Genomic DNA, 13,571 nt, shown 5'->3' with positions numbered 1-13,571 from the left:
CAATTTTCGACTCCTGCGTTCCAGCATACGTTACAGTTTTAGAAGTAAAGTGTTCCGAAAACAAGTAAATATTTAGAAATAATTTCAAAATTTAAGTAAAAAATATTATTTAGGAAATGAAGGACGCCGCAGAAAATATTTACTTCAGTTTTACAATACTAAGTTGTGTTGGTGACGTCTGGCGGCTTGAGTGTTTTCAAAAACCATAGTTTTCTAGTGTTTATTGCTTGTTGCTTCTTTACAAATTTGCATTTACCGCGACGTATATAACTCAGCCTTGTTACGTGATTGGCCGGTTAAAGATTGGCGTGGCCATCGCTGGCATGCACACACGTGTTATGGTCGTGTTCACGGAAGTGTGGCGCCGAGCCACGGGGGAAAGTGCTGCCCGCCTCCCGCGCGGAATGGACGAGCCGGCAACACTGGTCGATACACGCGCCCGCGCAGTGGCGAGCCAGACACACGCAGTGTGGCGAGAGCAGGCACGGTGGCGTGTGGGGCGCTACGAGCTGAGTCGAGAGCGCGGCTGTGCAGCCCTCGATGGTAACTGCGTGTGGCGTGCGTGCGGCGCCACAGAGCGCTCCCAGCTGCGCCACCACGGCGGAGGGGCATGAGCCGGGGCCATGCCGCAGCATGATGGGCTACAACCAGCACAGCCAGGGCTACAACAAGCTCTTCACGCAGGTGAGGCCAGTGGCTAGTTGTCAGTTAGACCCTCGGGGCGCTCCCAGCTGCGCCACCACGGCGGAGGGGCATGAGCCGGGGCCATGCCGCAGCATGATGGGCTACAACCAGCACAGCCAAGGCTACAACAAGCTCTTCACGCAGGTGAGGCCAGTGGCTAGTTGTCAGTTAGGCCCTCGGGGCGCTCCCAGCTGCGCCACCACGGCGGAGGGGCATGAGCCGGCGCCATGCCGCAGCATGATGGGCTACAACCAGCACAGCCAGGGCTACAACAAGCTCTTCACGCAGGTGAGGCCAGTGGCTAGTTGTCAGTTAGGCCCTCGGGGCGCTCCCAGCTGCGCCACCACGGCGGAGGGGCATGAGCCGGGGCCATGCCGCAGCATGATGGGCTACAACCAGCACAGCCAGGGCTACAACAAGCTCTTCACGCAGGTGAGGCCAGTGGCTAGTTGTCAGTTAGGCCCTCGGGGCGCTCCCAGCTGCGCCACCACGGCGGAGGGGCATGAGCCGGGGCCATGCCGCAGCATGATGGGCTACAACCAGCACAGCCAGGGCTACAACAAGCTCTTCACGCAGGTGAGGCCAGTGGCTAGTTGTCAGTTAGGCCCTCGGGGCGCTCCCAGCTGCGCCACCACGGCGGAGGGGCATGAGCCGGGGCCATGCCGCAGCATGATGGGCTACAACCAACACAGCCAAGGCTACAACAAGCTCTTCACGCAGGTGAGGCCAGTGGCTAGTTGTCAGTTAGGCCCTCGGGGCGCTCCCAGCTGCGCCACCACGGCGGAGGGGCATGAGCCGGGGCCATGCCGCAGCATGATGGGCTACAACCAACACAGCCAAGGCTACAACAAGCTCTTCACGCAGGTGAGGCCAGTGGCTAGTGGTCAGTTAGGCCCTCGGGGCGCTCCCAGCTGCGCCACCACGGCGGAGGGGCATGAGCCGGGGCCATGCCGCAGCATGATGGGCTACAACCAGCACAGCCAGGGCTACAACAAGCTCTTCACGCAGGTGAGGCCAGTGGCTAGTTGTCAGTTAGGCCCTCGGGGCGCTCCCAGCTGCGCCACCACGGCGAAGGGGCATGAGCCGGGGCCATGCCGCAGCATGATGGGCTACAACCAGCACAGCCAGGGCTACAACAAGCTCTTCACGCAGATGAGGCCAGTGGCTAGTTGTCAGTTAGGCCCTCGGGGCGCTCCCAGCTGCGCCACCACGGCGGAGGGGCATGAGCCGGCGCCATGCTGCAGCATGATGGGCTACAACCAGCACAGCCAAGGCTACAACAAGCTCTTCACGCAGGTGAGGCCAGTGGCTAGTTGTCAGTTAGGCCCTCGGGGCGCTCCCAGCTGCGCCACCACGGCGGAGGGGCATGAGCCGGCGCCATGCCGCAGCATAATGGGCTACAACCAGCACAGCTAAGGCTACAACAAGCTCTTCACGCAGGTGAGGCCAGTGGCTAGTTGTCAGTTAGGCCCTCGGGGCGCTCCCAGCTGCGCCACCACGGCGGAGGGGCATGAGCCGGCGCCATGCCGCAGCATGATGGGCTACAACCAGCACAGCCAAGGCTACAACAAGCTCTTCACGCAGGTGAGGCCAGTGGCTAGTTGTCAGTTAGGCCCTCGGGGCGCTCCCAGCTGCGCCACCACGGCGGAGGGGCATGAGCCGGCGCCATGCCGCAGCATGATGGGCTACAACCAGCACAGCCAAGGCTACAACAAGCTCTTCACTTGGTGAGGCCAGTGGCTAGTTGTCAGTTAGGCCCTCGGGGCGCTCCCAGCTGCGCCACCACGGCGAAGGGGCATGAGCCGGGGCCATGCCGCAGCATGATGGGCTACAACCAGCACAGCCAGGGCTACAACAAGCTCTTCACGCAGGTGAGGCCAGTGGCTAGTTGTCAGTTAGACCCTCAGGGCGCTCCCAGCTGCGCCACCACGGCGGAGGGGCATGAGCCGGGGCCATGCCGCAGCATGATGGGCTACAACCAGCACAGCCAGGGCTACAACAAGCTCTTCACGCAGGTGAGGCCAGTGGCTAGTTGTCAGTTAGACCCTCAGGGCGCTCCCAGCTGCGCCACCACGGCGGAGGGGCATGAGCCGGGGCCATGCCGCAGCATGATGGGCTACAACCAGCACAGCCAGGGCTACAACAAGCTCTTCACGCAGGTGAGGCCAGTGGCTAGTTGTCAGTTAGACCCTCAGGGCGCTCCCAGCTGCGCCACCACGGCGGAGGGGCATGAGCCGGGGCCATGCCGCAGCATGATGGGCTACAACCAGCACAGCCAAGGCTACAACAAGCTCTTCACGCAGGTGAGGCCAGTGGCTAGTTGTCAGTTAGGCCCTCGGGGCGCTCCCAGCTACGCCACCACGGCGGAGGGGCATGAGCCGGGGTCATGCCGCAGCATGATGGGCTACAACCAGCACAGCCAGGGCTACAACAAGCTCTTCACGCAGGTGAGGCCAGTGGCTAGTTGTCAGTTAGACCCTCAGGGCGCTCCCAGCTGCGCCACCACGGCGGAGGGGCATGAGCCGGGGCCATGCCGCAGCATGATGGGCTACAACCAGCACAGCCAAGGCTACAACAAGCTCTTCACGCAGGTGAGGCCAGTGGCTAGTTGTCAGTTAGGCTCTCGGGGCGCTCCCAGCTGCGCCACCACGGCGGAGGGGCATGAGCCGGGGCCATGCCGCAGCATGATGGGCTACAACCAGCACAGCCAGGGCTACAACAAGCTCTTCACGCAGGTGAGGCCAGTGGCTAGTTGTCAGTTAGACCCTCAGGGCGCTCCCAGCTGCGCCACCACGGCGGAGGGGCATGAGCCGGGGCCATGCCGCAGCATGATGGGCTACAACCAGCACTTCCAGGGCTACAACATGCTCTTCACGCAGGTGAGGCCAGTGGCTAGTTGTCAGTTAGGCCCTCGGGGCGCTCCCAGCTGCGCCACCACGGCGGAGGGGCATGAGCCGGCGCCATGCCGCAGCATGATGGGCTACAACCAGCACAGCCAAGGCTACAACAAGCTCTTCACGCAGGTGAGGCCAGTGGCTAGTTGTCAGTTAGGCCCTCGGGGCGCTCCCAGCTGCGCCACCACGGCGGAGGGGCATGAGCCGGGGCCATGCCGCAGCATGATGGGCTACAACCAGCACAGCCAGGGCTACAACAAGCTCTTCACGCAGGTGAGGCCAGTGGCTAGTTGTCAGTTAGACCCTCAGGGCCCTCCAGCTGCGCCACCACGGCGGAGGGGCTTGAGCTGGATTCCTTATTAGCTTCTATTGTCAGTTTTGGGAGTGTCTGTGGAAGGTTTAGTAGTCTTGTGGCCGTTTTAATAGTAGTGTTTGTGAGGTTATGTTCCCGTATGTATACATTATTCGCATTATATATTATCTATATGATTTAATAAATAATTAAATTGTTTATTTTAAAATAACAAATTAAAATATTTATTGATATGCATTAATAATTAAAATTTATATCGATTATTACGTTTGATAATAACAATTCCTTTTATACGTCAGGTTACGTGCTATAGCACTTAAAAACGCGGTGCTTCGTGCCTCCGTACTGCTAAAAAAATCCCTTTCAGGGCTGACGCTTGGGTTTTGATGCACAGTATGGATTCATGCGAATTTTTTAAAATTATTATTTACGTTGTGTTTAGAGACAATATCCAAATGAAAATATACACATTCTTACATATGAAACACCAAGGTATCGGCAACGCATTAAGTACATCAAGGCGACGACCGCTGCACTGCATATGCTATCTAATGTAACATACGAACGGTCATTTCTCAGCAATCCATAGGAATTTAGAAACTCTGTTTACAGAGTAAATAGAGGAATGCTGTTAGTATTAAAAAAATATTTACGGAATTTTATTATTAACATATGGAAAAGCAGCGACATAAGAATATCGTTACGTTCTATGTGGGGAGAATTGGGTTCGAAGAGACAGACCAATAAGTTTTATTACATTTTTATTAATTACTAATTTTACATTAATAATAAATAATTGCACTTAAAAAGTTTATTCTCAAGTCACTCAAAGTCTGTCTAGTTCCGCAGTCCACACTCCTCACTGGAGCTGGGCTCAACAGTGGTTCGCCCCTTACCTCGCGCCTGTCCACACACACGCAGTCTCGCGCCACTCGGTCGCACTCTCACGGTCCAGTCGAACTCCGCGTCGTGCCACTCTCAGGGGGGTCTCTCACTCTTTTCGCCGATGCCGCACTTCCCTTCGTTCGGAATCCGCTCGGAATTGCCGCGGAGCCTGGCGTCGCGTTATCCCGGGACGATTCCATGTCCGAACAGTCCAAAAGGGCGGCGTCCATTCTCGCCACTCCGCGCGGCGGCTCGCGGAATTCCCAAGGCCGCTCAGCGATAGATAACAGCGCCGAGGCAGGAGGATGCGTGGGGAACTGAGGGGGGGGGGGGAGGTAGCGATGGAATTTGTACTCCGGCCAGGCACGCGTGGCATGCCTTACGTCAGTGGACAACACGTGACACAAAACCAAAAATACCCCAGAAAATAACTCTCACAAACCATTACACTTTTTTTTTTCTGAGTCCGACTATACTGCCTTGGCGTGACTTTGAGAAATGATCTATAACGTTTCGTGATCCCTTGACCCCAAACCCATAAACAACTCAAAAGGCCGGTCCAACCTGACTCCAATACTCACTGAAAGCAAAACTTTAGTTACTGAAGTTTTAAACTTGTTTGCCCAGATGGGGCCTAACCTGCATTAAATACCAAAACAGAAGGAAAATAACCTACGTCCAAAAATTCTGAGAAGTGGCAGAACATCAACAAGATACAGTATCTTTCTTTCGTACAAGTAGCACAGAAATAATTAATTTCGTATTTACAAAAACATCTTGAAAAGTCTTCACTAGCGGCCTCAGCCAATCAGATAGCACGAGAATGGCTCCATCCATTTGTACTTCAACTGTTTCCATAACATGGTTTAAAATGCATTTGGAAACATTTTGCAGTTTAAGGTTTGGAACAAATATATTTAGAGTTATGGAAGTGTTCTAATATGCAATCGTTATCACTCCCGGACGGGATTCCTAAAATATTAAAATAACTATCAGAGAGAACATTATTATTAGGTATTATTTATTTAAGTGCGTTGCCTCAAATATAGTAAAACTGCCCTTCATTGGCATGAGAAATGTTAAGATGTCTCGTAGCTGCTAGTGTTGGTTTGGCAACAATATAATTATTAATAAAGTCCCTACATTTTAAATATCTGGTAGAAAAAACATGACGCATCTTAACGTATGTCAGGATGGAATGGGCTATCACAAATGCTTATCAAAAGTTTCACTTTTTATCGCCTTCACTAGGCGCAAATTTTGGCTGTCTTGACGTAATGCCAGCTGCAAAGGCTGGTTCAGGCACCGCCTTGTGAACTAGTTCCGAAGACTCGTACACTTGTACACGTGCTTATGACGGGAGGATGTTATGGGGTGATGTGCATTCCCCCCCCCCTAACATATCATAGTGGACGGGCGCCGTATCGGCGATATGCTGCCTGGTATCTTCGAAGCTGCGAGATAGACCACCAGCGCCTGACCTAGAGGCCACCGAAAGAAGTGTCCCGCTGTATAAAACACCCGCAAGTGACAGGAAATGACGTCGGCCATCTCAGCTGGCTGGTCCAGATTGCCGAGGTGAGGAGAACTCAGTGTGCAAGGGACTCGCCTGAGAGGCACAGGAGCAGTCTGCACGGAGTCTCTCCTCGCGAGGGCGTCGCGACGCCGCCCGACGCTCCTACCACGAAGGACGCCACACTGTCCGTCATCGCACACCACGTGATACTGCATTCTGGACTTGGAATGTCCTCAAGGAAAGCCACTTGGTGATAGTCCCGCAGCCATAGCTGGAAAATATTGAAAGTCCCGAACGAACTTTAGGGTGGGGGTGGGGGGGAAACCGGCGACAACCCTCCAAAATGCGATCGAACAGTCCTAACAAAGGGCTCTAAGCTGGATTAGAGACGGCCTGTAAAGGTGGGCCGAATTTATGTCGATACTCAAGTAGGTACTCCCTTTAACACAACTACATATGTGCACATTTATTAATATGCCAAAAACATTACAGGTACAAAAGGTAAAGCTTAATCACGGTCTTTAAATCAGGTACAACATTATATATATATATATAAATATATATATATGACAGGTGAAAATTACGTTAAGGTAATATAGAATATTTGTATATAATAAGAAATTTACATAGAAACGCATATGCGCAAACAACCACAGTTAAATTAAGCGCCAAGCATGAATACAATGAGAAATAAATAGTAACATCAATATGCATATATATATATATATAAGTTAGGAACGTTAAGTGCGCACAAGCAATAAACATTTACGTAAGAAAAGACCAGGTTACACTAAGGCCAAAATACAAATAGAAATATCAAAACTGTTAAGAAGTCTCTACAGGAGACAAAAGATTACGCGACTTATTACCAAGTTAAGCCTACTTTACTTTCCAGGGTAAGTAAGCCTCCCACGACCTACCCACAATGAGCGAGCGGTCAAATAGCAATCTTCATACTATGACACGCGAGAAAATAGAAGTTTACTGACACCGAAAATGAGTCAAACAGGAAGAACAATGATTCAGATTGAGCTGGAAAGCAAGTAGCTACCAATAAATAAAGAAAGTTGCATTACACACAAAAAAAACCCGCGACGACGAGCGGTGGGACCGGACAGGGCACTAAACGCATAGAGAAAGTCAAAAGGTACTAAAGATACGACTCCGTAAGAAAGGAAAATAATGAACATTTATAAATGTGAATTTACGTGGTGGCAGCCGAGACACAAATTTGGAAAAATCATTACAAATTTATTTAAACAATTGACTTTACATTAAGCTGAGCCACCGTCAGCACCAAAGAAACAAGCGTCTTACCCCCTCCGGCCGTCGTCCGTTCAGTCTCCTAACTAGCAGTCTAGTTCCCTACATATCCAGTGATAAGCTACCTAAAAATTGGCATAATGAAGACCGAGACACTGGTCCCTCGAGCTTAAATACTATGCGTGGGAGCGCGACGCGCATGCGCCGTAATGCAGGAGAGGATCCAAGCGAGTGAGGGGAAGGGATTAATGTACTACTTGGAAAGGAGGGGGAAACGGAGCCCTGAAGGAGTAGGAGGGGACAGCCACGCCGCGCCGACTCACGCTGATGACGATGAAATTCATTTCAAACTTTAACTCTGGACGAGAGTTATTTGGTACTTGTGAAACTATGATATGCAACTACGTGAGGAGGGAGCATATTCTGTGGTTGGCTTATAATGACTGTTGCGGTGTCTGGTCGTTGAGTTTTTCGGCGGTCGGTGTGGGTGTTGGTGGTGTTCATCCTGGTCTGGACTTGAGACATTTCACAGCGGAGACAACACCGCTACGTTTCTTTACGTAACTTACGTAACCAAGCTTACAGTTACGTTTTTTGAAAACACCACTATACTGATACGGCCCAAGCATAAAGGGTCAAACATACAAATGGCATTTTTTTTAGGTGAAATTCGAAAGTGCACACTTGTATTTACGATTGGATACGTAAATACGTATCGTGAGACATCCAAGTGATATACATGTACTGCACCCAGTTATAACTGGTGTAACGATGTGCGTATGTTTCATGGACATTACGCAATGATGAATGGTCCCCCAATAATAGCATATCTGCAGTTAAGCCCACCACGACACGGGTCGAGCCCCAGCAGCTTGCGGGGGACTAACCACTCGCTGCGCGCTTTGCGAGGAGCGAGTAGCAGCTCTGCTACTCGCCCGCCGAGCAGCAGGCGTCGCTAGTCGCTGCCAGCCGCTGGTGGAGTGGCGCTAGTTCGGATTCCAGTTTTACGACTTCAGCGAGTAGTGGAACCTGTATCGTGATAACTGTAAAGTAGTTTTTATTTTAATATTTTGATGAGACATTACAGTACAATCTTAGGCAGGTGCCTGATTGTGCACGTAAGTCTTGAGATTTTATAAACAATATTCAGAGATGAAATATTACTAGGATAAATTATTTAAAGAATTTGTTTAACTGTTTAGTGTATTATTTATCATTTTTAAAAAGAACTATTGTTGTTGGTTTTGATAGCTTTAGTATTCAAAAAATATTTTTCTTGCTGGATTTTGCTCCTTAATTTTTTGTAGGCTGAATGATAATTTAATGACTGCGCAGATATCTTTGAAATTTTACAAGCTGTTTCCACATTGTATTGAAAATTAGCTTGCCAATGGTTTTGGTGCACAGCAATAAAGTAAAGTGCAGGGATATAATTTTTCATTGTATGATTATAGCATAACATACGTTAATGCTGCAATCGTTGTTACAGCATCGCTTTTGACGTATCCTGGTACCTCATAAATTGGAAAGTAAAAAAAGATAAGAAATTTTTGAAGCAATAATATTTATTTTATAATTTGTGTGATGTACTAAAGCATATTTTTTATGAATAAACCTGTGCTGGTACTTGGCGTGTACTGACTTGATGTAAGCTTTTGGACATACGCCATTGCTAAGCACTTATTCTGTAGAAGAAAACTAAAAAATACCCAAAAGACAAAAACACAAATTAAGCAAAAAATTGCTGTTGTCAACAGGATATAAACACCACCATAATTTTCCATAACAGGAATATGGTCAATAAATGAAGAAAAACAAAGAAAAATGGACCACGAAAACGAAAAAACCCCCACAAATGATGACAGCACAAAACGTTTTGTTAAACACTTTCTTTTTATTCTAACTAATGTGTAAGATATGTTCAGTGCATAAACACATATCATATGATATAGTTAGTTGTTTGATTATATGCAATCTATTAATGCTAAAATTCCGTTTGTTGATTTCCTGATGCTTTTCTTTCTTAAGAAAATTAAATAATCAGCAAACCATCTTTTATTCGAGTGTATCATTTTTTCTACAAGTGTTTATGTATCAGTAGCAGTTATTATACGCATACATACTGATAGATGCGGTGCAAATTTACGGTTGATATTGTTTGATAAAATTTCTCGAAGCCTAACTTTTCCTGTGTTAGTACTTGTTTGGACTCTGACCTGTCGTGCCTGCTGGGACTTCCTGCGAGTTGCACTCGCTGGTTGATGTCGACCTAAGGTTCTGAATATCGAACCCACGCACTCCCTTCTGCTCGGCGCTATGTTGGACGTACACTGGGTATTCCCTGAGTCCCCAGGCATTACCCGGTTATCTGGTTTCCTGTACTGACATCGCCCGGCCGGCGCGGCGTGTCTGCCCCTGGGTGGCGTGCAGCACGCAGCACGCAGCGCGCGACTGCTCGGTGAGTCGCAGGGCTTCCAGGGGCTCTCCTGCGTTGCCAGCACGGTACACAGCACACACATCATAGTGCTGTGCGAGGTATTGTCGAGGTTTTATCGGCAGCCAACGGGCAACCCTGCTCTCACTGACAACCACTCTCGTGAGAAATAGCTTGAGGATGTTGCTCTCCGATAAGGATAGCAGGTTTTTGCGGCCATTGTCTGGAGTTGCTTGGCTTCTAGGTTGCATCCGACACGAAGGCGAAGATTGCACAGATGTTTCTGTCGATCTTGCAGTTACCACCATCGAGGTAGCAGTTACCAACTGAGGTTATTGGAAATTTAAGAATCAGCACAAAGAAATTGGTCGCCGAGTCAGCGTAAGAGGAAGACACTAGAAAACATCTTATCGTCAAATATGCCAGAACCCCGACTTTATATCCCAAAGCAGGACATTCCTCTTCATCCCATAGTATCCATGCACTAGCCAGATACTTTAATACACTAATCCAACCTTTTGTACCCATTCCAGCCTCTCATGTAGAAAATTCTGCACATTTCATTTCGATTATTAAAAAAAACTTTCTCTTCAACCAACAGATCTCCTGGTCAGCTTTAATGTGGCATAGCTTTTCACCAAAGTATCTGTCCCTCACACACCTGGGAGAAGACATGGTGAAGCTTTCAGAACACTGTGTTTCTTTCACTCTCTTCCCATTCAAGGAGACAGGATCTATAAGCAACAGGAAGACGCCGCAATGGTCTACCTCTCTCTTCCCTCTCAGCCAACATATCCATGTCGATTTCGAGGAAAAAGAAATAAATGACAGCCAACTCAAACCCAAGTCCTAGTATAGATATGAAGATGACACCTTTGTGATATGGAGTCATGGAAAAGATAAGGTGGAGGACTTCCAAAAAACACCTGATAAGCAACCATCCTGACATTCAATTCACCATGGAGGTTGAAGTAGATGTAAAACTCCCTTTTTGGAGGTCTTCGCCACAAGGGGAGAGGAGACAGTATTTACAGGAAGCCAACCCACACATACAGCTATCTGCGAGTGACTTCACACCACCCACTATCTCAGAAGAGAACAGCTATCTCCACTTTGGTCAATAGAGCTAGAGCTATTTCTGAAGAAGACAAACTCGGGGAAGAGATGAAACGTGACACAACTTCTCTTCAAGTAAATGGTTACTCAAAATCCAAAATAAGGAAATCCATGAAACCACTCGAAGAACAAAAAATATGCATCTTCTTAACAAAGCTTTGATTCCTTACATTAAAAGAGTTTCGGACAAAGTGGCAAGAATTCTAAGAAAGCGCGAAGTATAAACAATTCTCAAACCGATTAACAAGATTGAAGGGTACCTCACGTCATTAAAAGACATGACTTCCACCAAAATTTTTGTCGATGTGAACAGAATCAGCCATAGCAGAACACTCCATGGAAACCAGCCATAGCATTGCATTCTACCAATTCTACCAATAACCAACTCTTCCATTACAAGAAAAGATACATTCGAGGAGCAGTAACAACACTTAAACACCCGTCAAACATAAACAGGGAGGATGGATACAATTTCAGCAGAATATGGGAACCACTCTTCAGCAATCTTCAAGACCAAGCTCTGCATACAACTAAAGGTAGATCACCTCTGACTGGCCAGACAGCGCAGCCAACCAGAAGAGAAGAGTTCACTGATTAGCCAGAAGTCCCAACCAATCACAGAGGCTCAGCTCTGATTGGTCAAACCAACCAGCCAATCAGAAGAAAAGTATTCTCTGACTGGCCAACAACTGCAGCCTATTAGGAAACACTCCCATCTCAGGCAAGATTTGTAAAGGCAGGATAATATCAGTAGGTAACGGCTACCCGGAGATGGCAACTGCAGGTTGACCGAATCGTCGGTGAAGTCGTCGCCTTATACACGGTTACAACCAGAAGCCAAGCAACTCCAGTGTATAGTGAACAAGCAGTGATGGCAGTGAGTCTGGCTGGAAGGCTTCCTGCGGCGCGCACGCAGTAGCTCGCGGAGTGTACCGCGGGAGCGATGCGGGCAGCCCTGCGGTCGCGGCTCATTCATGCGGCACTTATTGATCCCCGCGCTACGAGCTGGGGCGGACATAACCGGCTCGGACTGCTCCTAGCCTCGCTGTCATTGGCTCTCTTGGAGGCAAGGCGCAGTGCTGCTGGTGGTTCCGGTCAGATGTGCTGCAGAACAGTCACAGCTCGTGACCTGCTCGACCACGGAATGAGAGTTAGTTGACGGAGACGCTATTCGCAGACCGGGACCACATCACCCTAGGATCTGCGTGATGCCACTTCAACACTGCACTTGCATTTCTCCCGCGGCGAATGTTTAACAGTTGGTATTGGTTTGTCATTCATGCAAATTAGATTAACAGTGGTATTCTTGAAATTCTACTGTAAACCCTAGATTCTCATTCAGTACTTGACGCGTATAACTAACTCCGCCAGCTGGCACAGTTATAACCAGCGGAGAGGTTGAGCTAGCTTGAGTTTAGCTTCAGTTAGCTGTGGAGCGGGTTGCTGCAGTGGTAACACGCCGAGCTCGTGTTCCAGAGGACCGGACATCCTAGCTCGTGTTCTCCAGGGCTTCCCCTGACCACTGACGCAACTGTGTTAAGGTATACTGTAGGTACACGACATCCCGGGAGTGTGGGTAGTTGGACGCCTCGTCCACAGACTCGCCCACTGTCCGGCGCCTGCCTCGAGGCATTCTGGCTGGCCGGCGTGGTCCAGAGTGTTCACATCATCGCCATGTCTAGTTTCAGACTTTATGGACAGCTTGGAGTGAGATACAATATCGGCTCTATAGAGTACTGAGCAAGGGCACCTGCTAGTGCACATGTTCGAGGTAGATATATGCAGCTGTCCTTACAAATAGGTGGACGACTTCTTAATTACTTACTGTCCACATCAGGGCGACGTAACTCTCAACTGTGATAACGAACTCGCTCATATATGCACATAATGAACTTGTTACAGTCATTTTGGCTGCAATTTTACAATTTTCGCTGAATCTGTTTCCGTATTAATAGACACCTAGTAGAAATTGTTTTATTAAATAAAATGGACACGTGTACTTATGTATGCGCGCGTGAGAAGTTATACTTACTTGGCGTGATAAAAAAACTAACATTAAGATTGCATACAAATAATTAATAGAAATAAAATAATAAAAGGAATGGAGTGATATTAGAAATACGGTTGGTATAGAATAAATTCAATTAAATTTAAAAAAAAATGAAAGTACAGTATTAAATATTAATATAAATAAACGTAAAAAATTAATATTAATTTAGTAAAAATAGAGATAAATTTCAATTATAATGGAAATCAATAGATATGCTGAATGTTTATTCGAATCTATTAATTGCAATTATTCATTAAACAATAAAGTAAGGAATTAGAATGCAAATAAATCATTCATAAAGTAACATAACCTCACTTGTATAAATACATTGAAAAAACACTTGAAAAAGTTTGTAAACAGAATTTATATCACTAATATACACAATAAATATTTTTTATATATGGACCAGTATTCTA

At 48.1% G+C, this 13,571-nt stretch overlaps 1 protein-coding gene across 24 annotated transcripts in view; it reads left to right on the top strand.

Moving 5' to 3' along the window:
* Positions 1-13,571, top strand: part of LOC134542275 (voltage-dependent L-type calcium channel subunit beta-2) — a 271,740-nt gene that overhangs the window by 211,112 nt on the left and 47,057 nt on the right. For 3 of the 24 annotated variants that reach the window (XR_010076771.1, XM_063386412.1, XM_063386402.1), the window contains exon 1: positions 452-684. The exons of 12 other annotated variants lie outside the window; for them this stretch is intronic. Coding sequence is in view for 9 of the 12 variants with exons in the window: in XM_063386412.1 (XP_063242482.1) it covers positions 541-684 (144 nt within the window). In the remaining 3 variants the exon portion in view is untranslated. Of the gene's footprint in view, positions 1-352; positions 685-13,571 lie in introns of those variants that run through there. 9 more of the 24 variants (XM_063386418.1, XM_063386408.1, XR_010076768.1 and 6 more) reach the window with 6 other exon arrangements.

The sequence above is a fragment of the Bacillus rossius genome, assembly GCF_032445375.1.
Source record: "Bacillus rossius redtenbacheri isolate Brsri chromosome 4 unlocalized genomic scaffold, Brsri_v3 Brsri_v3_scf4_2, whole genome shotgun sequence".
Taxonomy (NCBI): Eukaryota; Metazoa; Arthropoda; class Insecta; order Phasmatodea; family Bacillidae; genus Bacillus; species Bacillus rossius.
Note: the sequence above shows the minus strand (reverse complement) of the source record. Positions and strands in the feature narration are given on the sequence as shown.